Source organism: Stegostoma tigrinum, chromosome 37 (genome assembly GCF_030684315.1).
Source record: "Stegostoma tigrinum isolate sSteTig4 chromosome 37, sSteTig4.hap1, whole genome shotgun sequence".
NCBI classification, from domain to species: domain Eukaryota; kingdom Metazoa; phylum Chordata; class Chondrichthyes; order Orectolobiformes; family Stegostomatidae; genus Stegostoma; species Stegostoma tigrinum.
In genome coordinates, this window is record NC_081390.1 from 1,663,299 (window position 1) to 1,688,625 (window position 25,327).

At 42.0% G+C, this 25,327-nt stretch overlaps 1 protein-coding gene across 3 annotated transcripts in view; it reads right to left on the minus strand.

Moving 5' to 3' along the window:
• Positions 1 to 1,667: 1,667 nt before the first annotated feature.
• Positions 1,668 to 25,327, minus strand: part of pik3ap1 (phosphoinositide-3-kinase adaptor protein 1) — a 108,798-nt gene continuing 85,138 nt past the window's right edge. For 2 of the 3 annotated variants that reach the window (XM_048563574.2, XM_048563572.2), the window contains 7 exons: positions 21,923 to 22,006; positions 20,009 to 20,220; positions 15,877 to 15,949; positions 9,623 to 9,781; positions 7,929 to 7,999; positions 7,168 to 7,268; positions 1,668 to 4,612 (listed from right to left, as the gene is read on the minus strand). In XM_048563574.2, the coding sequence (XP_048419531.1) occupies positions 4,549 to 4,612; positions 7,168 to 7,268; positions 7,929 to 7,999; positions 9,623 to 9,781; positions 15,877 to 15,949; positions 20,009 to 20,220; positions 21,923 to 22,006 (764 nt within the window). In that variant the 3' untranslated portion in view covers positions 1,668 to 4,548. The remainder of the gene's footprint in view (positions 4,613 to 7,167; positions 7,269 to 7,928; positions 8,000 to 9,622; positions 9,782 to 15,876; positions 15,950 to 20,008; positions 20,221 to 21,922; positions 22,007 to 25,327) is intronic. The other variant, XM_048563573.2, reaches the window with a different exon arrangement.

Genomic DNA, 25,327 nt, shown 5'->3' on the forward strand with positions numbered 1-25,327 from the left:
CAAGGGATCGCAGGACTCTCCTATCTATAAAGAAAGGTTAGTCCGACTGGGTCTGTATTCACTTGAAGGATGAGAGCAGATCTGATTGAAACGTATAAAATTCTAAGAGAGCTCGACAGACTAGTTGCAGGGAGGATGCTTCCCCTGGTTGCGGAGCCTTGGACCAGGGGACAGTCTCAGGATGTGGGATGGCCCATTTAGTATTGAGATGATAAAATTTGTCTGCACTCAGAGGGTAGTGAACCTGTGGAATGCCACATGGCAAAAGGCTTTGGAGGCCAAGTCACTGAATACATTCAAGGAACCGGTATGATTTTTTTAGATTTTCAAGGCATTGAGGTATGAGGAGAAATTAAGAATATGGTATGAAGATTGAGGATCATCCATGATGATAGTGAATGGTGGAGTAGTTGGGAGGGATTAATGACCTACTCCTGCCCTGAGAAGTTGTTGGTGAGCTGACTTCCTGAACTGCTGCAGTGCTGGGCCATTGGTAACCCCCATAGTGATACCAAAGGACTGATTAGGATGTGTTTGCAGTGTTTATGGAGAACTGGAGGCCAGTGAGATGCACATGAATAAAAGTGCCTGAAGTGTGGGTGAAAATGCTAGTGGCGGAGTGGCCAAGGTAGGGTATATCACAGAGATAGAAAGACGAAAACCTAGTGATACAGAAACTGGATACAGTTTCTGTGTAATCCATGTGAGTTAGCTTGAGCAAACTATTGGAGATGGGCCGTGGGAGGAATAAGATTGATGGGCTGAATGGCCTGGTCTGTCCTTTCTTATTTTAGCAAAAGCTATTATTAAAAATAACTTTCTCCTAAACTTATACTGTTGAATTCAAGAGAAAAAGTTTGCTTACTGACAGCTTTCAAATGAGGTCAGGAATGGATTTAGGAAGATTTTTATACAATACAAGTCTTATTCAGGGAATAAACTTGCACTGCTACAAGGTTACCCATGAGGACATGATGAATCTTCCAACTACAAACCCTGAATGTCTACTGTTATTGAGCAGGAATGAACACACACTGTTTCTTGATTAAAACAAAACGTGCAGATACTGGAGATCTGAACTCCTGGAAACAGGCAACATCTTCACCTTTAACAATGCAGTGTACAGGCATTCCTGGAGGTTTTATTACATGGTATTGATCATGTGACACCCAAACATGTGTGACCCAATCATATGCCATCTGATCACTTCACTTTTACAAAAACTATTGCATTGACCCTAAAAACATATACACAAGGAGCAGGAGCAGGCCATTCAGCCCCCTGCATCTACTTCATTATTTAGTAAGATCATGGCTGGTCTAACCGTAATCTCAAATCTGGCTCTCCCTGATAACCAGCACTATATTCAAAGACACACTCACTGTTCAGTTGTACTGAGACACCTAAATTTATATGTTTCTAAATTAAAGCATTCACTCAGTCCTATTACTGAAAGATACAAGATACTTCAGCTTCTCTAAGTAGAATCAGTTGCACAATCTCATTTAAGCCTGGATACAATTTAGAATATGATCAGTAAATTAATGTCAGATATTAAATGTGAAATCCAAGAGATTAATAATTTCCTTACTTAACAAACTTGCAGTTACACTCCATTTTTTTAATGTTCTCACCAAAAGGATTGCTAGGTACAGACACGTGGATTTTAATTTACTAAGACTGTGACTCTTGTTTTTGTGATTTAACACAAAGTCTGACATGGTATTTTAATAATTATTTAATATTGGTTTACAGAACAATGACCAAGCACAATACCTTATACTTAAAGTGTCAAAATTCTTCAGACTACACATAAAAATGATTAATAAAGATTAAAGTGCACGGTGATGGGCCTCAGCTTCAAGATTAGTTTGATCATTGCAGCAGACAGCTGATCTAAATCATTGATCAGCAAGTCATCTTGTAAAAATGTCAAAACAACTTCGCAAGATGATAAGAATTTCTGGGATTGGAAGCAAGGCTAAACTTCATTCACCAGACCAGCTTCAGAGTTCACCACTTGATCACTTGCCAAATGTCCTCTTTGAATCCTGATTATCTTCTGATCATCCAGACTGTGAGGTGTACACTTTACCACTCCGTTCACAACCAACTCCTGAGTTTCTTTCCATCTCATGTCTCTCTTCTTCCTCACATGAAGATTCCAACTTTCCAATGAACAAAGGACGACACAAATGAGGCAAACTCACGCAATGTCTGCAGCAAGTTCACATGAAGACAATATTCTTCTGGGGTTTGAGAGACGCACTTTGTTTTGTAAAGGAAGCCTTACACTGTGACTAAAATTCTTCATCTCACCAAGCACCAAATTCACAGATAAAACTCACAACGTCCAGAGAGGTTTAAGTTTCAGAACTTCATTGTGAACTTTCCAAACACAATTGTATTTAAACAGAAAAACGTTATTCCGGCTACAGTTAAAAAAAAATTGCAGTGGATTGGAATGTGAATAATTGCAGCTGATCAAAGTGCAAGTTTATACTTTGTCATGGATTTGAAACAGGCATCAAACAATTCAGCTTCAGCTGTGAGATTTTCAGCAGAATTTAAATTGGCCATTGCCACCCATTTTGTTAGGACCACACAGGTGGCAGGATACTCCCAAACATGACCAGTTACTAACTCGGGAACAATATTACAGCCCCAGGTGAAACTGAGCTTCAACCAGCAATGACTCAAATACATTATCCACTCACACTAACTCACTGACACACTCATTCATACTGACACCAGCACACTCACTCACTGTCCTCATAACTTGCACATTGACCTTCCCATTTGATTTTTTTTTTGCACCCCATTCACTCTCTTCACTGTTGACGCTCATTAACTGCATCTACTAGATGCACTGCAGCTACTCACCATGGCTCCTCCGATGACATTTCCAAGCCTGTGACAACTACCACCTAATGAGTTAAGGGAAGCACAGGACGGGACACAAACACTTGCAAATCCACTTCCAAGTCACTTACTATCCTGACCTGGAAATACATTGCTGTTTTTTTTCAGTGTTGCTGAGTTAAAGTCCTGAAACTCACTTCCTAATGGCACGGTCAGTCTACTTACAACTCAGGCGCTGCAGCAGTTCAAGTAGCAGCTGAGCGCCACTTTTCCCAGGACATTTAGGAATAGGCAATAAAGGGGTCGGTCCAGCAAGAGGTACCCACATCATAGGGATAAAAAAAACTTCAAACAATGGCATACTCACACAGACATACTCAGACATATTCCCCACACTGACACTCTTCACACTCACACATACTGGCACTCACTCACACTATCACACAACACACACTCTCACTCACAAGACCTCACACTTTCTCAGGCACATTCTCCTTAAGCACTGGACAGTATGGCCCAGAGCTGGTTATAAATGCTACAACAACAGCAATTCTAAAGTGTTCACGGGGATCCCAACTCTACCACTAGACCCCCAAAATAGGATGGGAGGGATTAAAACCACCCAGGGACAAGGAAGCTCTGAGAGTGGGGCAGAAGATGGGAATGGTCTCATCCACATTGCTCTCTATTGTCATTTTGTTCCTCTGTTGAAAGCTCTTGTCTGAGGATTTTAGATATTAGAGATTCCCTTTGTTTCCAGGCAGACAGAGAATACTGACTGCAATTCCTTTAGGTTCAAAAGCACTATACCCTGATACTCCCTGCTGAATTTATGGGATTGAAGACTTAATTGTTCTAATTTTAAACAGAGGCAGGCAGAAACCCTGACCAATTGCATTCTGCAAAATCATTCAGATAATCTTCAGCTGTAATTTAAATTGGTGAAGCATTGAACATGATCCTCAAACAGTCTGAAGTGCACTCTTTAAGAAGATTTGTTCTTTATCTGCTCTGAACTTGATTTATTTAATTGGTCATTGATTTGAGGTATGGATGAATTTTGTCCCTGATTATCCCATTTAAAAAAAATTAATTCATGGGACATGGGCATCACTGACTGGGCCAACATGTATGGCCCATCCCTAATTGCCCAGAGGGCAGTTAAGAATCAACCACATTGCTGAGAGTCTGGACTCACATGTAGGCCAGACCAGGTAAGGGCAGCAGTTTCCTTGCTTAAAGGACATTAGTGAATCAAATGGGTTTTTCCAACAATTGGCAAAGATTTCATGGTCATCCAGATTTTTTTATTGAATTCAAAATCCGCCATCTGCCATGGTGGGATTCGAACCTGGTTCTGTGGAAGCATTACCTGGGTCTTTGAAATAACAGTCTAGTAATAACACCAATATCTGTTTCATGTCAAAACAGTTAGCTACCATTTCAGGATTGGCAGCTAGATGGTGCTCACCATTTACAACATCAAATAAATAGATTGGCGGGCTAATTCACAGCAAAACCACACTGGGATGTACCATCAAAAAAAAACAAAAACCGCAGCAGACATTGAGCTTAGAAGCTTGGAATTTAACAATGCCTCTGGTCTCCCTCCAAGTGGTCGAAAGGTTCTGTTAAAATGGCGCATTATTGAAAGAGGAGCAGATTCCCCCAGTGCCTGAAATGTGACTATCGACCTCTAGGTGGCACAGGTGGAGCAGGAGTGACTTTCGCCGGAGCCTGGGTTGGGATTCTGAAACATAAAGAGCAGGTTAATTACAATACTGCTGACAATACTCATGTTGCCATACTCTGCCCAGCAACAATAGTGTCCTTCCTATTCAGTCATTCCTCATTCCCCATTCCACTAGCACCCCACTCCACCCATTGTGACTGGTTCTCCACCTCCATAGTATCTTCATGCTCATGATCAGTTTATTTTATTCCATTATATCACCTGCAAGGCCAGCACTTGTTGCCCGTCCCTATGTGAGATTTGTTTTTCGATCAGATTCCCTACAGTGTGGAAACAGGCCCTTCGGCCCAACAAGTCCACACCGCCCCTTGAAGCATCCCACCCAGATCCATCCCACTATAACCCACACACCCCTGAACACTACATGCAATTTAGCAAGGCCAATCCACCTAGCCTGCACATCTTTGGACTGTGGGAGGAAACCGGAGCACCCAGAGGAAACCCACGCAGACACGGGGAGAATGTGCAAACTCCACACAGACAGTTACCCGAGGCTGGAATCGAACCCTGGTGCTGTGTGGCTGCAGTGCTAACCACTGAGCCACCATTCCCATATTGTACCCATGCTCCTGAGATGCTGCTTGGCCTGCTGTGTTCATCCAGCTCCAAACTTTGTTACCTTGTATTATGATTCTCTTTACCACTCTTAACTCACTGCACCTGAAAAAGGGGCTGAACTCCAAAAGCTTGTGATTGCAAACAAACCTGTTATCTTGGATTCTACAACATCTGCAATTCCCATTATCACTGTTGGACTGTAGCCTGGATAACAAAATGTGGGGCTGGATGAACACAGCAGGCCAAGCAGCATCTTAGGAGCACAAAAGCTGACGTTTCAGGCCTAGACCCTTCATCAGAAAAGGGGGATGGGGAGAGGATTCTGAAATAAATACGGAGAAGGGGGAGGCGGACTTAAGATAGACAGAGGAGAAAATAGGTGCTGAGGAGAGTATGGGTGGGGAGGTGGAGAGGGGAAAGGTCAGTCCGGGTAGGACGGACAGGTCAAGGGGGCAGGATGAAGTTAGTAGGTAGGAAATGGAGGTGTGGCTTGAGGTGGGAGGATGGGATAGGTGAGAGGAAGAACAGGTTAGGCAGGCGGGGACGCAAGGCTGAAGAGACCACAAGTGAGTTGCAGTGGGAGAGAGAGATCTCCTGAGGTTGGTTCGGAGGGTGGAGGGTAACTTCTTCAGGGTAGGCATCCTGGAAGAGGCTTCACAGTGAAGTTATAGCCTGGGATCGTGTGATTCTTCACTCTTTAGCAACTCACTCACAAGCGCTTGATGTTTACTATATTGCATTTCCATTCAATCATTCATAAAACTGGGTTAAACTAAATTAAACATTCTTTCCAACCCATTACTGGTTCTTTACACCTTTCAATTTTTACTGACCCTATGCTGCAAGCAATGTCCAGACCTGTTTCTTATCAAAGGCTACCCCTGAATAAGTGTTAATATTTTAATGTGCACAGAACAATGCCATCCCCACCTTCCAATGCCACTCAAAACTATGGAAAACTTGTAATATTAATTAGATCTTAGCAGCTGTCTCTCGGGACCTGAATAGATTGCAGAACATTGAACAGTTTCCTCCACCAGTATGTGCTTTTTAAATACATATTAAAGAGAGCCGCTACCCCTTTAAGAAAATTACAATCAAAACAGCATTTCCATGAAACTGCATGAATGAATGTGTAAGAACTGTCAAAACCAATGACAGTAAATGAAATCTCATATCCAGCTGCAAGAGATCAGATTAGTATCCTCTGTACTCTTATTTAGTACAATATAATTTCTTACTTATTTAGATCATGTAGGTCTAGTATTTTTACTAACATTAAAGACAAATTATGCAAACTCAGACCGGACAGACATTCTAATCCCATCAGGAGTAACAGCCAGCATTTAGCAAGTGCTTTAATCATTTCCTGCCTCCCCAGGACTGATATTACGAAAGCTTGTGTATCACAGATACAACTATGGGATGCCATAATGCTAAAATTTTAATGGAGGTAGAAACGGTGCATAAAATGGGCTGTAAAACTGTGTCTGGACCCTGTCATAAGCCTTGAATTGTGCTACTGCAGATACTCAATAAAGAGGCTATTTTCACCAGTCACTGATCTTGATTGTTTTGAACATGATTCCACACCTAATTACTCTTGAACTTGTCAGGGTCATTTCAAAGGGCAATTAAGAGTCAACTACATTGCTGTGGGTCTGGAATCACATGTAGGCCAGACCAGTTAAGGACTGCAAATTTCCCTTCCCTGAAGGGTAATTTTTATAACAGTTTTCAGTTCGAGTAATTTTCTCCCCCTGGTTTCACCACCTGCCCGTGTTGGGATTTTGACCTACATCCCAAGTTATGTAGTCTGGGTCGCTGGCTCAATGACATTACCAGTACACCACACCACCACCCCTCTACAGGCCTTTCCAATCATGCAATGGTTTGCCCAGAGGGTCCAGGAACCCTCAGGCTTTAGAAGAAGTGGTTGGGAATTGAAGGACACAACACTAGCTGGTTTTCACAGGCAGTTAAAGGTGACGTACCTGGGAGGTATGCGAGGTGGAATTCGAGGAGGTGGTAAACTGGGTGGACAGTGTCGGCTCAAAGGCCTGCTCACGGGCCCACAGTCCACTGCCTCATTGTCCTGAAGGAGGTGGAAACAGGAAAAGACAGAGAGAGAAAATAAAGTCACAATTTGCAAAAGAGACCTGGTGAAACCAGGTGTGTTATACTATCAACAGTTCCATCCTAACTTGGGGAACATGATAGGATTCTCCCAATCTCCTAGATTGTGGAAGCACCATTCCAGCACATTTGCACAGTCCTTGTGTTACTGACATCTAATTTTTAGAAAATTCATTCATGGGATGTGGTGGTCACTGGCTGGACACTAAGCAGTCCAAGAATGCAGTTCACCATTACCTTCAAAAGCACAACTAGAGATTGGCAATAAAACGCTGCGATACTCACAAATCAATATGAAAAGAATTGGACTGAGCAGCTTGCTAAGCCATTTCAGACAGAAGTTAAGAATCGACCGTACTGCAGTGAGTATGAAGTTACACGTAGGTCAGATCAGGTAAGAATGACAGATTTCCTTCCCTAAAGGACACTAACAACCTGGTTGGGTTTTTACAACAATCAAATGTGGTCACCATTTGGCTTTTAAATTCCAGGTTTTCTTTTAAATTAAAATTTTATCATTAGCCATGGTGGGATTTGAACTCGGGTCCCACAGCATTAGCCTGGGGCTCTGGATTATTAGCCTGGTGCATTTCATCATCACAGTCCCATATTGAATTACCTCATTATCCCCCTCCGCTCCACTGCTTAAACTCAGAATGCTCCGTGTACTTGACCGACTACTGAGACTACCTGAGGAGAGAGAAGACAGACTGATTTAGGGAAGGACACAGCATCTGATTGCACGTTTACATTTTTAAAAAATCAGAGCTCAACTCTGTCAAAACTGTTTGTGGAGTTAACAATGGGCTGTGAAAACTGCTAGTAATTGCAACTATGAATTTATATCAGTTAAACAAAGGGAGAAGATTAGTTAACAAAGTGTGGGGCTGGACGAACACAGCAGGCCAAGCAGCATCTTAGGAGCACAAAAGCTGACGTTTTGGGCCTATACCCTTCAGTGTTCATCCAGCCCCACACTTTGTTATCTTGGATTCTCCAGCATCTGCAGTTCCCATTATCTCTGAGAAGATTAGTTTCTGCATGCTCTCCAGAACTGAATTAACTTCACCTCCTATATCAGAGCACTGTACATTGGGATCCAGGAAAGGAGGACTGATTTCTGACCATAGCGAGAACTGCAGACACTGGAGTCAGAGATAACAAAGTGTGGAGCTGGACGGACACAGCAGAAGAAGAGTCTCAATCCGAAACGTCAGCTTTCCTGTTCCTCCGATGCCTTCTGGCCAGCTGTGTTCCTCCAGCTCCACACTTTGTTATCTCTGATTTCTGACAGGTTGCTTTGTTCATCAACCCTGATCAGCGGGAGGGGTTAGAAACTTAAATCAGCAATTTTCCCAGAGGAAAGAGAATTACAGAAAGACAATGATGGCAGGAGGTAACCAAGTTGGATCTGGCTGTTTTCTAGTCTGCTCGAGTTGTTGTTGGTTGCACCTTTTTCAGATCATTCGCGATATCATGGCCTTCCCATTTTTAACCTCTTTCTGCACATTCAGCTATGCCTTTCATTCACAGTTTTCATTCCTGTTTATAAAGCAGGTGGTTGTAAAATAATACTTCAATCTGCAAGATTATCTGTCTCTTTTGGTAAAAAGGAAGTTTGGGAGTACGTTTGTACAGGGGAGAAAAATAGCCAGGCTGTGGGGTAAGAGCAGGCAATTGAGATTAATTGGATCTATCTTTGGAAGACCTTCCCACTATATTTGATAATTCTATGTTTAAAATAAAGAAATAACTAAGAACAAGGAAAAGAAAATGAAAGAGGGTGTATGAGAAAAGGTGGCACAATTCATGATGGGCTGAATCATTTTCTGTATCGTGTCATTGCGTGAGTACTCGTGTGATGAATTTAGCATCTATCTTCTGAAGGATGAGCAGATGAATTTGGAGCCATTAATAAATTAAAATTTAACTAATATATTATGAATACATTAACAATGTAGGCCACTCGGTCCTTCAAGCCAATTCTGACATTCAGTAAAATCATAACTAATCTGATTACTCCACGTTCTTTGGAAGTCTCTACGCCAAAGGGCTGTGAAAGCTCAATCATTGAACAGGTTCAAGTCAGAAATCAATGGGTTTCTGGAGACTAACAGCAGTAGGGGATATGGAAGATAGTGTGGCTGACCAGCCATGATTGAGTGGAAGGGTTGGCTCAATGGCCTATGTTTGTTCCTGTGTTCCTAGCCAGCGAAAACCTTTAACCCTCTTGTTTATCCAGATTCCATCTACTTCTGTCTAAAAGGTATGTGATCAAATCTGACATATATTATGCCACAATCGTGGACATACTTGCTGTGCTAGATGTGCTTCCTGTTTTCCACATCCCCCGCTGTATCCCTTCTCGTGATGTGCAAGGTGGAATGAATCTGGAATTCTCTTCATAAACTCCAAACTCTGCACTCTCTGGAATTTGGTCATTTGATCGAGCAGGAAGTGTGATCTCCAATTCTGGGCAACAATTACAACAGGTACATTTTAAAACATTGATTTCATGGTGATCCTCTGCTCCTGAATAAAGACACTTTATTTAATAATAAAATCAAGCAGATATTGACTCAGGTAAACATTAATCCTTCACTGGCAGATAAAGGAAAATGTCACGATTATGCATCCATAATATGATTGCACATTTAAACAGGCTAGTCACTGTTCATTGAGAGTTAGAAAAATAGGAAATTGGTGTGCCTGATGTTTTATAATAAACTGAAAATGAGGGACATTTCTTTCTGGAAATGTGAAACTGATTTTCCTCTTTTTAAAGAAGATTTTCTCAGGATGTTGCCGTCAATCATTTATTGTCTGTCCCTAGTTGCCCCTGATGCGGTGGTGGTGAGCTGCCTTCTTGAACTGCTGCAGCCTTTGCGCTGTAGGTAGACCCTTAGAGAGGGAATTCCAGGATTTTGACCCCAGTGGCAGTGAAGCAACAGCAATATATTTCCAAGATAGGATGGTCAGTGGCTTGGAGGAGAACTCACAGGTGGTGAGTTGCCTTATCTTTACTGTCTTTGTCCTCCAAGATGGCAGTGGTTATGGATTCAGAAGGTGCGTTCACAGCAGTCTTAGTGAATTCCTGGAGTGCATCTTGTAGATGGTACACATGGCTGCTAGTGAGTGTTGGTGGCTGAGGGAATGGATATGTGTGGATATAATGCCCAATCAGGCAAGCTACTTTATCTTGGATGGTGCTGAGCTTCTTGAGTGTTGCTGGACTTGTGATTTACATGAGGATTGCATGAATTTGGAGTAGAAGTAAGTCAACCTGGCCTTTGAGCCACTTTGAGCCAAGATTTCCTCCTCATTCCTGTCTTATTTATGAACTGTGTCCTTTAGTTCTGGTCTCCCACAGGAGAGGAATATCAGCATCCATCCTATCAAGTCCCCTCTTTCATAAAGACCACTTCTCATTCTTCTAAACTGTAACGGTTCCAGTGCAACAGAGGTTCACTAAATTGATCCTATAGATGGACTGAGGAGAGATTGAGTAAAATCGGCCTACATTCCCCGGAATTTTGAAAATGAGAGGTGTTACCACTGAAATATACAAAATTCTTAACAGTCTTGAATAAAGTTGATGCTGGGAGGACTGTTTCAGAATAGGCAGTTAGCCATTCAGGACTGAGATGAGGATAGGTTCCTTTATTCAAAGAGTTAAAGATCTTTGGAATTATCCAGTGCAGAGAGATGTGGATGTCAGTAATGAACTATATCCAAGACAGAAGTTAATTGAGTTTTAGATACTAAGGCAATTCAGAAATATGGGAATGCATATGGATATGTTATATTTATGATATAAAAGGAGGTGGAGTTAAGACAGACGATTAGCCTTCATTGTATTGAATGCTAGAGCAGGCCTGGTTTACCCCTATCTCTACTGAAGCTCTTATGAGCTCGAGGCTGCTTCCTGTGCTTTAGATTTTGTAGGGCAGCTCATTGCATTTAACATTCATTAGATGCATCGTTGAGGTTTCTCTTGTTTTTTTATCTGCACATTTGTTGGCAGTGCGATTTGATAGCAGCCTAGCAAGTACAACAGGATATTCAGGACCTTGGTAAAGAATTTGACAAACACCTGTCTCTAAGTGGGTTTGACGAATTGGGAAATAAGCAGTGGAAGGACTGAGGAGGGTACACAGAGGGGGTGAATGTTGCCTCAAATCAGGTGCAGCAAGAAAGTTAAAACGAGGCAAAGAAAGAGTGGATTAGGAGAAAGAACAAGAAGGAGTGTCAGTGTAGAAAAACGATTTTTGAATTTTTCAGTTTTCAAATCTTCAGCAGCAATTCAAAAGCTGAAGGAATGAAATACCCCTTGAAGAATTGTCATTTCACAGGCTAAAGAAGCTGATAGGCAGTCAATTATCACACTACTAAAGGGGGAGTTTGAGCTGTTAGTTTCTACACTTTCTGTGGTGTGTTTATTGTAAAATTAATGCACAAATGCAGCAATTTCATGATACCCAGGGGGCTTGCAAGGCTAATGGTGAACTAGGGAATTTCAGCCAGAAACCTACGGCTATTGGTATTTTACAAGGTCCTTGCTGCTAGTTGCTGACTTACTCACACATTCAGAATGATGTATGCTGCTCACATCTGTTCTTTTTTAACAAGGTCTAAGCCGTTGCTGTTATAAAACGCCTCAGAGAAATAACATACAGTAGATCTGCTTTGTAGCCTGAGATGATAAATTATATTCTAAGTTGGTACTGAGGCCTTGATCTCAACTAAAAGCATGTTTTAGTCTATTGATGTGTAACTAGATTCCGTGTCCAGTTGTGAAATAAAACTGGATATGTCTGTGTCATCAAAAATGGTAAAATGTTTCTGATTACAGAGCTCATAATGATCATGTTGGAGGCCAGAATTTGGTCATGAAAGAGTGAAGTATCTTCTACCTGGGATAATGTACCCTGTACTTTGTGACTATGAACAAAAATGACTTATTTGCCTGTTTGTGGTGGGTAAAAGAAACTTGTTCATGTTTCAACATGCTGTTTACAAACCCAGCAAAATTCTTTCAGTGATAATAGTGTCCTTTCCTGTGCCCCATGCTCTGGCAGTATCACAATCAATCTCTGTTTAATTAAGAGTCTGGTGTCCAACACATCACATATGTGTCCCTGGGCTATTACACTTCTCTGATTAACCCAATTAACTGGCATCTTTCACATACTTTGTAACTCACTGTACCTCCTTTACACAACAAATCAGATCATCCTAAATACATTCAACAACTCTATAAACTATCAAACACCTCAAAACCCTTTTCCCCAATGACATGTTTGGAAAATGCAATTGTATTTAGTGTAATGGCTGTCTTGCCACAGTCATAGAGACTCTGTTGTAAAAGGGCCTTTGTGTGCAGTCAATCATTCAACACATTACTGCAATATTACAGATTTACACATTCTCTCATTCATTGCCCTTTCATGCTTCAACAACCTTGTTCCTGAACCCTCTGTTCTGTCCCAAGGATTTTTCCTTATGTTTCCCTAACTAATCAGGTCCCTCCTTGCAATCCAACCCAACCACATCAAATGAGAGGATTTACTATCTCCCTGACCTTGAGCAATGCCATGGGTGATCAATCAGTACACATCAACGGTAAAACTGCCCATTTCAGACCTGAGTAGGTCATATTTCCGTCTCAGATTCGGCAGGTAGTGAGTTTAAGGCTAATTCTAGAGGTTGAACCCATGAACTAGACTAGCTATACTGAGGGGATGCTAACTTTTTGGAGGAGCTGTGTTTTGACTGGGATATTAATCTCAAGACCCATCTGCCTGATCTGGGCTGGAAGCTTTCCCACTGACTTCACAGCAATCTTCCTTCAACTGATATCACCAGAAACATGTTAAAAAAAAGCACTTGAAGGTTAGCTAGACATTGACTTTATTCCTGTTTGTTGCATCTTGTTCTATGTAGAATTATTGCAATGCTTCGCAACTTAATATGCACCTGTTGCGATGTGTCAAAAACCTGAAGATGTTTCGCAGAGATGCAATAAACTGTTCTACAGTCAATTCTTAGAAGGTATTTCTCTTAAATGATTAAATATAAACACTAAGCAATCTCCAATGACAGAGTTAAGAGATGTTATAAATAAAGCTATTACTCATAGGCACAGCTGTGCAGTGGCAGTGTCCCTACCTCTGAGCCAGGAGGCTCAGGTTCAAAGGCCACCTAAACCAAAGATGATTAATAGTATTTCTTGATTAGAAAATAGAATTTGACACATGAGCTAGCTCTCTGAAAGCAGCAGCTCCTTAATTCCAATTCTCTACCCTCTCCCCAGATTGTTTTATTCTTTTTAAACATTTATCGATTATCTATTTAAAAATATTATTCATTCTGATTCCATGACTTTCTGGTCAGACAGTTTTAAAAATTCTTCCATGGGATGTGGGCACCAGTGACAAGCTTGCGTTGGTTCACCATCACTAATTGCCCTTGGATTGAGTGCATTTCCCTGGCCATTTCAAAGGGCAGTGAAGAGTAACCCACATTGCTGTGGTCTGAAGTCGCATGTAGTCCAGGCCAAATAAATATGGCAGATTTCCCTCTTGAAGGACAATGGAAAATGAGGTGGGATTTTTCCGACCGTCACTGATAGTTTCATGGTTGCCATTTCTGAGACTGGGTTTCAATTTGAGGTTTTAATTAAATGAGTTTAAATTCCACCAGCTGCTGGGAGGTGTGGGGGAGTTTTGAATTTGAGTCCCTAGAGCATTAGCCTGATCGCTTAGATTATGAATCTAGTCCTTTTATTGCTATACCACTTTTAACTGACATTCTACAATTCTCCCAGCATCTCTCTCCATTTTCTGGTGATGCTCTTAAAATTAAGCCCAACCCCATCTATTACCAGAGATAATGGGAACTGCAGATGCTGGAGAATCCGAAATAACAAAGTGTGGAGCTGGATGAACACAGCTGGCCAGGCAGCATCTTCGGAGCACAAAAGCTGACGTTTCGGGGGTCTCAGCCTGAAACGTCAGCTTTTTTGCTCCCATCTATTACCAGTTCTCTAACTAATGAAAATCGACGCTTGCAAATAGATTCTTAGAGGCAGACAGAGGCCATTCAGCCCAGGGACCCTCTGAAGGGCATCTCAACCAGACACACACCCCCATACCCATTCCGTGTAATCCTGCATTCCCTATGGCTAATTCACCCAGCCTGCACATCCCTGGACACTGTGGTCAATTTAGCATGGCCAATCCACCTAACCTGCACATTTTCGAACCGTGGGAGGAAATCAGAGCACCTGGAGGAAATCCATGCAGACACAAGGAAGAATGTGTAAACTTCACACACACAGTCACTCAGGGCTGGAATCAAACCCAAGTCCCTGGTGCTTGAAGAAAGCAGTGTTGACCACTGAGCCACGATGGTTCACCATTTACTTTCTCACAAATTCTCAAATTTTCACTGCTCAAAATTTGGAAAACGTTGACAGCGTCACAATCAGTGACCAAGGTCTGAAAGCCCCTCATCTTTGGGATCATTGCGTGAATCTCTCCTCTGTGCCTTTGACGAAAGGACAAGAGGGAATCTGATAGAAGCCATTGTTAAAATAATTGAGATGTATAAAATTCTAAGAGGGCTGGACAGACTAGATGCAGGGAGGATGTTTTCCCTGGGTGGGGAGTCTAGCACTGGTCTGTCTCAGGATACAGGGTAATCAATTCCAAATTGAGATAAGGAAACATTTCTTCACTCAGAGGGTGGTCAACCTGTGAAATTTGATAACCCAGAACAAATACATTTTTCAGGGGCTGCACAGCAGCACTGCAGCCTCACTGCGCCAGGGGCCTGTGTTGAATTCCATCCTCAGGTGACAGTCTGTGTGGAGTTTGCACATTCTCCCCGTGTCTGTGTGGGTTTCCTCTGGGTGCTCCAGTTTCCTGCCACAGTTCAAAGATAAATTTCCCGTAGTGTCCGGGGATGTTTAAGTTAGGTGGGTTACACATGGGAAATGCAGGGTTAGGGGAATGAGTTTGGGTGGGATGCTCTTCGGAGGGGTGGCGTGGACTTGTTGTGTCAAAAGGCCTGTTTCATTGCTGTAGGGATTCTATGAGAAGGCTGTGGAGGCTGGGTCACCGAGTATAGTCACGAAATAGAATAATTAGCTTTGGATATTAAAGGCATCAAGAGATAGGGGGAATGATTGGGAATACGGTATTGAGACAAGGGATCAGCCACCATCATATTAAATGGCAGAGCAGGTTTGAAGTGACGTATGGCCTAACACCGCTCCTAGTTTCCACGTTTCTGTGTTTTTTCACATTTGTCTCAATTGTGGCCACAATCTCAAGCATCTGATTTATCTCCTCCCCTCTATCTAGAAATTACAATCAGGCTTATTGAACTCAGATAAAACTGAGTATTTCAAAGCAGTGGATGGGTGGAACTGAGACTTCTGTTGTGATGAATACCCACCCATTCAATGTATTTCCAGTGTGTGCTTGCTGTATGAGGGAGAGGAACATTTACTTCAAATGGTTTGAAGTTTCTCACATTGATGTACAGGAATGGCTGGAGCTCACCTTGATGTTTACCAGATTTCCCTTTGAGGTTCTGTCTCCGTGTGATACTGTCCCGCAGCTTCTTTAGGTTTTCCTGACAAATAAAAAGTAACATTATATTTGTCAGTTTGCATTCTGGTGACCCTCCAGAGAGCAAGCAATGAACAGATAGAGGACTGAAAGGATTCTGCAATAGGGTTAGGGTTAGGTTTATGTGCAGACTGAATTCCAAACAGTGGAAGATTATTAGTAACATGATCTTTGGTCAGATAAACTGTTACATCTTCCACACCATTTCTGCTTTTGCTATGCTTTTTTCTTGAATTCAATGATGGGATGATTGGTGCCCAGCCCTCAATGACCCTGGTGAAGGTGATTTGGAACTATCTTTTGTTATACAATAGACAATACGCCTCCCTGTAATACACACAATTGTAGCTTGTTAGATCATTTCACAGGGTATTGCTGTGGGTCTGGAGTCACATGTAGGCCAGACTGAGTAAGGATGGCAGACTTCCTTCATGGAAGGGCATTGAATGTAAAACAGATGGATTTTTAAGACTATCAATATGTACATATTGGATGTACTGTTTAGCTACAGGAAACCAGTAAAAACACTTTCAAAGAAATTGGCTGTGAAGGTCTATATAATACTCCGAGGAGGTGCAAGACATGTTTGCAATACAAGTCTGTTTACTTGAGTCAATCCAATAGACCTTCACTATAAATGCAACTAGCACTTTGCTACCCAGGCTTCAAAGCCAGTTTGGTGTGACTGGGCTAGACTTATGAGGCTGATATGGATTGGTTTGAGCTGCCAGGGTGAGGCAGTGAGAATGGGCTGGTGAAATGTGAATAGACTCAGTTGGTCAGGAGAACATTACATATTAAAAATGTTCTTGAGAGGAATCATTTTAGAGGTTCAAGTTATCTGAAAGATGATTACTGCTGTTCAATCCACAAGCATGATCCTGAGCTTCTCGTAACCTGTCATTCTAATTCGCTGTCTTGTTTTTATGTTGATCTTGTTGTCCTTGTCTTCTGCAACGCTCAAATAAATCTCAGTAGAAGCTGGGGATCATTTTACAGCTGAGGCTGTTGCAAAGTCAGTGTAGTGGATTGGAAGGTAGGATGTTAGGACTTGATGTTTGCAAAATGGTGTTGGAGGAGGAAAGAATATGTGGTCCCTTTAAAAGATGATTTTAGTCTGCAGGCAGGAGCAGATGCACAGAGAGTTCTTGAAATTGAAACATTGTTTCAAAAGACTATACTGTTACCAGACAAAGCAATTTTTTTTACCAAGACAACAGGTTTTTGAATTTAGCCAATTAATTTAAACCAGACCCTAGATACCAAAACCCAATTAAATTTAAATCTGATAGTTTTGACAAACTAGGGCCAATCCTAGTGTAAGAAACTGATAGGTTATCAAATGTATAAAAGAAGAGGTTATTTGAAAATCAGTATGACAGCAAACTGTCATCCAAAGAGAAACTCACTGACTCTCATGGAATTCTCTAAGCTCTCAGAGTAAGCACTATTTAATAAGGTACAACTGCACACTTAGTTAACATTCCTGACACAAGAATTTGATGGAGAAAGGCGTTCCTGAATGGAAAACAGCAGAGAAGGCAAGAAAGAACATTCTGGAAGACTTATCCTGGATATAATTTTGAGAGACTTAGTTTTAATTTTTTTTCTCATTTACTTTGGTTTATATAAGGGAGAACTTGTATTTATTGCAACAGCATACCACAAGAATTTTGTTAATTCAGGAATAGTTAGTAGTTAAGGGGGAATTGTTCAGTTTGTTAGTAGTTCTGTCAATTTGTTCACTGTCAGAATTAGATAAATATATTGTTACTTGTTACTTATAAAGTGAGTATCAGGGATTTCTTTCATTTAACCTCGGCTTCGTAATAAGACACTTTACAGCTCTCTGGACTCAAGCATAATCTATTCCCATTTGTTTCCTTTTCCTTTGTTAAGTTTTGGTTCTAATCACTTTCTCACGTTTGCTTTTTGGATACCAGATGTTCTTCTGTCTTTCATTTGCACCTCCTCTGCACATCTATCTTGTTACTTATAATTTCCCATTGTGTTCACCCTTTCTCAAATTGTTCCGTTGTGTGTTTGGGGTCTAACTCGGTTTAATGTTCCAAAGTAATGTTGCTGGGATTCAAGGAGCTTCTGCCAAAGGTCCTTAGTTAAAGCTCAGTCTATACAGTCACTCTCTTCCATTGAGGTTACAGCTTCTGTTCCATTCTTCTCTGAATCATGCAACTGTTACAATAACTATATCATCATTATCATCATGTATCTGTCTGATGTTAATCCTGTCATTCTACGTAGTTTTGCTTTTGCATTCTTTTCCCCATTCTCTGCCTTTCATTTGCTTACAGTCTATTATGTTTGTAGTTATTCCCAGCTCTGATAAATGGCCATCAACCTGAACTATTAACTCTTTCTCTCACCACAGGAGCTGTCTGACCTCCTGAGCACTTTGGCATTTTTTGATTTGTTTTGGATTTTCAGCATCCACAGTATTTTATGGCAGAGATCCACCTTGATGGCATGCTTATCTTTGCTACTGATGTGATGTTGTGTTCCTGTTTGTAAACAATATATCTCAAAAATTAATGTACACATTTCAATGTGCTACACAGCTGGGGTGAGGACCAAAGAAGAGCTGGTTAGTTTTTGGAGAAAATACAGTCTGTATCATGGAATCTGTTTTTAAAAGAATTTATGACTTTTTTTTAAAGAATGCTAATAGAATCCCTACAGTGTGGCAACAGGTCATTTGGCCCAACAAGTCCACACTGCCCCACCAGAGAGCATCCCACCCAGACCCATTCCCCTATCCCTGCATCTCCCATGTCTAACCTAAACATCCCTAGGCACTATGGGCAATTTAGCATGGCCAATCCACCTAGCCTGCACATCTTTGGAGCGTGGGAGGAAACTGGAGCACCCAGAGGAAACCCACACCGACATGGGGGGAATGTGCAAACTCCACACAGACAGTTACCTGAGGCTGTAATTGAACCCAGGTCCCTGGCGCTGTGAGGCAGCAGTGCTAGCCACTGAGCCACTGTGCTGTGGTGTTCTGGTTGTTTAGTTGAGAACATTGACTGGTTTAGAATGTAATGACTTGCCTCAGCTACTGTGGTGGAATTTTGTCAGAGGTGCCAAAATTTGAGCAGAGTTTTCAGAATAGGTTATTGGGTGTTGGATTGGCCTGAGGCTTACAGAGAGAGATGGAAACTTGTTTTATAATTATGTCTTTTCTCAGCTTTATACTTACAGACTACAATCCCTTAGGAGAAAAAAGCCTCATGAAATAGTTGTGTAAACATATGAATGTTGAGGACAGTTAGGTGATTCAGCGGTTAGCGCTGTTACCTCACAGCACCATGGACCTGGGTTCAAGTCCAGCCTCAGGCAGTTGTTTGTGTGGAGTTTGCACATTCTCCCTATGACTGCATGGAATTTTTCCAGGTGCTTTGGTCTCCTCCCACAGTCCAAAGACATGCAGTTTGGGTGGATTGGCCATGCTAAATTGCCCATACCATCCAGGGATGTGCTGGCTAGGTGGGTTCGCTATGGGATAGGGTGGGCGGGTGAGTCGAGGAGGGATGCTCTTTGGAAGGTGTGGACTCAACCAGCCAAATGGCCCGATTCCACAGTATTGGTATTCTATGATGGTGGAGACATGCACTCAATTGCACTCTATTTTGACTTGTCAACACAATTTCTTGACAAGAACATGAAAATTTGGAGATGCTTTGCCTCTCTCTTTGAGTTGCTGGATCCGGTGAAATCAAATGCAGATAGACAAATAATTCAGGATATAGGGTAAATGTGGTCAATTCATGTTTGGCTAGAGGGAGAAACCTCACAGAACTGATCTCCAATAGGTCAGATAAAATAGATCAGATCCAAAGTGCAGAGGATTAAAAACAATCTTGGGAGTAACAGGCTGAGTAATTGCTCTGCTATCAAACCTTTCATTGCCTCTGATTGAGGTATTTGATTGCAGTGAATGACTACAAAGGAGGAATTTAAAGGATCAGCCCTGACCTCAGCATCAGGAACATTCTGACCCTCCTGTTGTACTGGGGGAGGACTATTTAAACAGAGAGTGAGATACCTGCTGGTACCGGAATGACTCAGATCTGCGTTTTTGGTTCAGTTGCCACTCCTTAAACTGCAGGAGAGCCTCATCCACGTTGATTATGCCTAACTTCACTTGTTCCTGCAAAGTGATGAGCTGGCGCTGCCCAGGGGTCTTCATCCCTGCAAATGGGTCATAGTCGCTGGATGGAGCTCTAGATAGTGGCTGCTTGTTGCGTGGTGGAATTGCTGGAAAAGAAATCCCGATGAGCTGGATTAAATTTGCTCATGTTACACATTATTTGATCTCCCCAAACCTGCCATCCTCCTATTTCCTCCTCCACACCCACCACCACGACTGCCCCACAATCTCACACTCTCTCATTATTTGACCCTGTCAATGGTCAATGCTACAACAGAGCCTTCTGCTGAGCTGTAAACTAACCATTCAGGCATGGCAGTCCAGCAGAGATCGAGTGGTTCTCTGGGGTTGAGGTCGGAGTTTCGAACTCTAATCCTCATCTAAACATTCCTTTTTTTCCCAAATTACCAGGAACGAGGAGTGAATTACAGGAGGGGGAGCACTGACCTCCAATTTCAGCAATGTTGGTTTGTTTATGATTTGAAGTTCCTATCAGGCTCCTCTGGATGATGCACATGGGGACTCTGTGATCACATTAATTCTGTCTTCAGTGAGCCCTTCCCTCAGAGCCATCTCACTGGGTAAAGTTGGGAAGAGGCCTGTGAGACTGACTAAGACATGTGATAGGGTTAGTTGGGGCCATTGGAGGAAGAGGGACCCTCTGAGATCCACCAGATTTTTGCTGCTGGCCCAATGGCCACACTCACAGCGACAGCCTGCACAGCTGCAAGACCCTAGCAACAGCCCTAACAACTGTCCACCCTCCCGACAAACCATGATGCTGAGGAATATCCTCCACCTGGGAAATCCCAAACAGTAAGATACAGCTTCAGCAGAAGAGAACAATCATCTTGGACTGGGATGAGGAGAAATTTCTTCACTCAGGGGTGGGCAATCTGTGGAATTTCCATGCACCCCCTTGTGGATGGTGGATCAGTGAATATGTTTGATGTTAAGATGTAAAGATTTAGGTCTTTCTGGGAATCAGGAATACAGTAATGGATAGGAAAGTGGATTTTAAGCCCACACTCATATTGAATGGTGGAGCAGGCTTGACAGTCCTGTTCCTATTTCTAGCGTTCTTACATTGCCTGAAATGGATGACTAACTGATCAGCAAATCATTGGGCCTGTGAAGAAGATTCCAGATTTCTCAAATTGTCACCTGCTTTCACTCAGGATTCACAATTCCGGTTGGACTTTACTCCAGGTGGTATCTATCACCCTCCCTCCCACTTCCCTCCAGACTCCCATGAGTGGCCATATGACCACTACACCCACTTCTATGGAATCCTGTCTTCCCAGGGATAACCTGAAAACAAACAAGTCCCAATATAATCCACTGAATGATAATTGTCATTCAAACTCCCTTTCTAATCCCATCTGAAATATTTTCATAACTAATCATTTTTCAAAGAAAATGACAAAGATCATGCACAAGATGATTTATGTCCCTAAGATTTCTCTCCTTGCTTGCCTGAAGCAGTGTTGTGGGGAGATTAGTTTATATGAATCTAAAGATTCCAAGTGAATCTTGGGATATTGGCAACCTAACTCCAGCAAGAGGCTAACATGGCCTCAGAATCTCCCATTGTTACTCCATGTCTAACAGGGCCTCAGATTGTGCAACATCTTGTCGTCTGCTTTCTTTTCTTTATACAATCCTAGCATTTTAACCACAGGATTTCTTTCACTAATCTTGCCTTTCCTTCTTATCTCTGCAACATTCACTTTTCAATGAAACTTCTAAATTCACTAGAGTAAAACCCTTCCAGCTCTGTGAGATGGGAGGAATTATTGGTTTAAATACCTGGACCAGAGGATCCACCTGCAGGACTACGCAATGCTGTAGTGTAAAGGTTCTCTGGTCTCTTCTCCTCTTTACTGCAGAACACTGAGTCAAATAGAAATATAGAATTAATATTCTTTTCAATGTGCACCTCTTCCTAGTTCTAATCTTGGAAGAGCGAATTGAAGAGGTCATGACAATGATCCAGGGCATGCCTGACCCTCCACCTTCACTGGCAGCAGGCTTTTTTCAAAAATTCATTCATTCACAGGATGTGGAAGTTGCTGGCTGGGCCAGCATTTACTGTCCATCCTTAGTTGCCCTTGAGAAGGTGGGCTGCCTTCTTGAACCGCTGCAGTCCATGTGCTGTAGAAAAATCCACAATGTTGCGAGGGAGGGATTTTAACCTCGCAATAGTGAGGAACACCAACATATTTCTAAGTCAGGATGGGGGTGGGTTGGAAGGGAATTTACAAGGGGTGGTTTTTCCAGGTGTCTGAACCCCATACTTCTAGTTGCAAGCAGTCATGGCTTTAGAATGTGCTTTCGAAGGAGCTTTGGTCAATACCTGGAGTATATTTGTCGATAGTACATACTGCTGCTACTGAGCATCTTTGGTAGACAGAGTTGTGATTGTGGGGCCAATCAAGTGTGCTGCTTTGTCCTAAAGGTGTCAAGCTTCTTGAGTGTTGGAGCTGCACCAATCCAGAAAAGTGAGGAGTATTCCATCACATTCCTGACCTGTGCCTTGTGGATGGGAGTCAGTAAGTGAGTTATTCGCTACAGGATTCCTACCCTCTGACCTGCTCTTGTCCAGTTCAGTGTCTATCAATGGTAACTCTCAGGTTATTAACTATGTAATCACCATTTCTAACCCCAACTTGGTCCCAACATCTTTCAGTGATAATGGGAACTGCACAACATATTTCGTGTTGTTCACTCTTTGTACACAATTGTCTTACAAATGTTACATAAATGCTCCTTCAAACAAGTGTGTGTTGATTACATGTCAAGTGAAATGGCAACATGTTTCCAGTTAAACAGTGAAAGTTTGTACAAATATGCTAGCATTTAACATGTTTGTGACTTGTTAGCTCATGACAGCCATTAAAATTCTTGTAGTAAATATTCTGCAACCCTCACAGTAGTCTTGTTAATTGGCATAAAGTCTGTTTTAAGTGATTGTGTATAGTTTTAGTTTCTGTGTGCTAACTGCTTGAAGCTAAACATTGAAAGTTGACAGCCTCTAATGGCAGGCAACTTTTGGATGGGGCGTCCAACCCCGCACAGGGGGAGGTGCAGCCAGGTTTCCCCATGGAGTACTGCCCACCCCCAACATTTAAGCTTCAGGGAGTGGGGTTGGAGTGTGGAGATTCCAGATCCTTGTATAATTCAGCCCTGAGAGTTGTTGGAGTGCAGAAGGAAGTCATGTGACACATCAAGTCTATGCTGGTTGTCTTTATCCAGTCTGTTAGCCCAATTCCTCCAATCCAGCCCCGTACCCCTACTTCAGATTTAGATTTTATTGTCACATGTATTCAAATACCGAAGGAGTACAGTGAAAAGTGCACAATGTCGCCATCTTAGGCACAAAGGTACCTAGGTGCAAAAAACATAAATACACAGCAGTAAAAGAAACAAAGTTAGAAAGTTAAGCATCACCTCTGTAGAATAAGTAGGTAAATAAAGAAAGAAGGCAATAGTCAACACTAAAGTACTTCTTAATGTCAACTGGGAAAATAAAGGAATAAAATTAAAAATAAAAAGATACATGTTAAAAGTAATTTATTGATATTGCAAATTGTGGAGAGCGCAACCTGGTTCTCAATTAAACAGAAGATTAGACTGATGGTATTAGATGAAGACAGGTGGGATAGAGAGTTGAGAGATATATAAATACCATTGTAGATTTGGTGAGGTGCGGGTAACCTAAGCTTATGATTGAAGTACTTTGTCTTTATGTTAGTCAACATTGGGTGGTATCATTGGGATTGGAGAAGGAGGGTGTATTAATTCGTTGATCAATTATGGACTGTCTGTCCCAAACTGCAGCAGGATCATTAACCAAATTCGATAGCTTTAAGACATTCAGATCAGATAGACGGATTATGGGGAGAATATATGGAGTACAACTTCTCAAATATAATTAGGAATACGAACAGCACATTGGTTAGGCCACTGTTGGAATACTGCGTTCAATTCTGGTCTCCCTGCTAAAGGAAGGATGTTGTGAAATTTGAAACGGTTTAGAAAAGATTTATAAGGATGTTCCCAGGGTTGGATGGTTTGAGTTATAGGGAGAGGCTGATTGTGTTGGGACTGCTTTCCTTGGACGGTCGGAGGCTGAGGCTTTATCAAAGTTTATAAAATCATGAGGGGCACATGTAGGATGAATAGCCAAAGTTTTTTCCCCAGGGTAGTGGAGTCCAAAACTAGAGGGCATGGGATCAAGATGAGAAGGGAAAAATTAAAAAAAGGGATCTAAAGGGCAACTTTTTCATGTAGTGAGAGTGGTGTGCGTATGGAATGAGCTGCTGGAGGAAGTGGTGGAGGCAGCTACAGTTACAACAGGCATCTGGATGTGTATATGAACAGGAAGGGTTTAGAGGGATTTTTTATTCATTCACGGGATAAGAACATTGCTGGCCAGGCAGCATTTATTGCCCATCCCCAATTGCCCAGAAGGCAGTTAAGACTCAACCACATTGCCGTGAGTCTGGAGACACAAGTAGGCCAGGCCAGGTAGGGATGGCAGTTTCCTTCCTTAAAGGGAATTAGTGAACCAGATGGGTTTTTCTGACAATTGACAATGGATTCACAATCATCAATAGATACTTAATTCCAGATATTTAATGACTTCGAATTCCACCGTCTGTTGTGGCAAAATTTGAGCCTGGGTCGCCAGAATGTTATCTAGGTGTCTGGACTAAAAGTCTAGCAATAATACCATTAGGCTATTGACTCCCCTATGGGCCAAATGTTGGTAAATGGGACTACATTAATTTAGGATATCTGGTAGGCATTGATGAGTTGGACCAAAGGGTCTATTTCCATGCTGTACAGCTCTTTGACTGGGTCATTGAGCTGCTCTGCCATTTAATTAGATCATGGCTGATCACTTCCTTCAGTGCCACTATCTCCAAACCTCTCAATGTCTGTTTGTTTTCAAAAACCAATCATTATCCATCTTGAACCTGTTCAATGATTGAGCTTCCATGGCCCTCCGTAATAGAGAATTCCAAAGATTCACTGCCCTCTGAGTGAAGGAATTCCCCTTTACTCCAATCTTCAATGGCCTGTTCATTGTCCTGAGGTTACGTCTCCTGGTTCTAGAGTCACTGGTTTAGGGGGAACATCTTAAACAACAAATGCATCTCTTGCCAAAGATGCCCATTTCCTACAAACAAATGTTATTTTTAAACAACT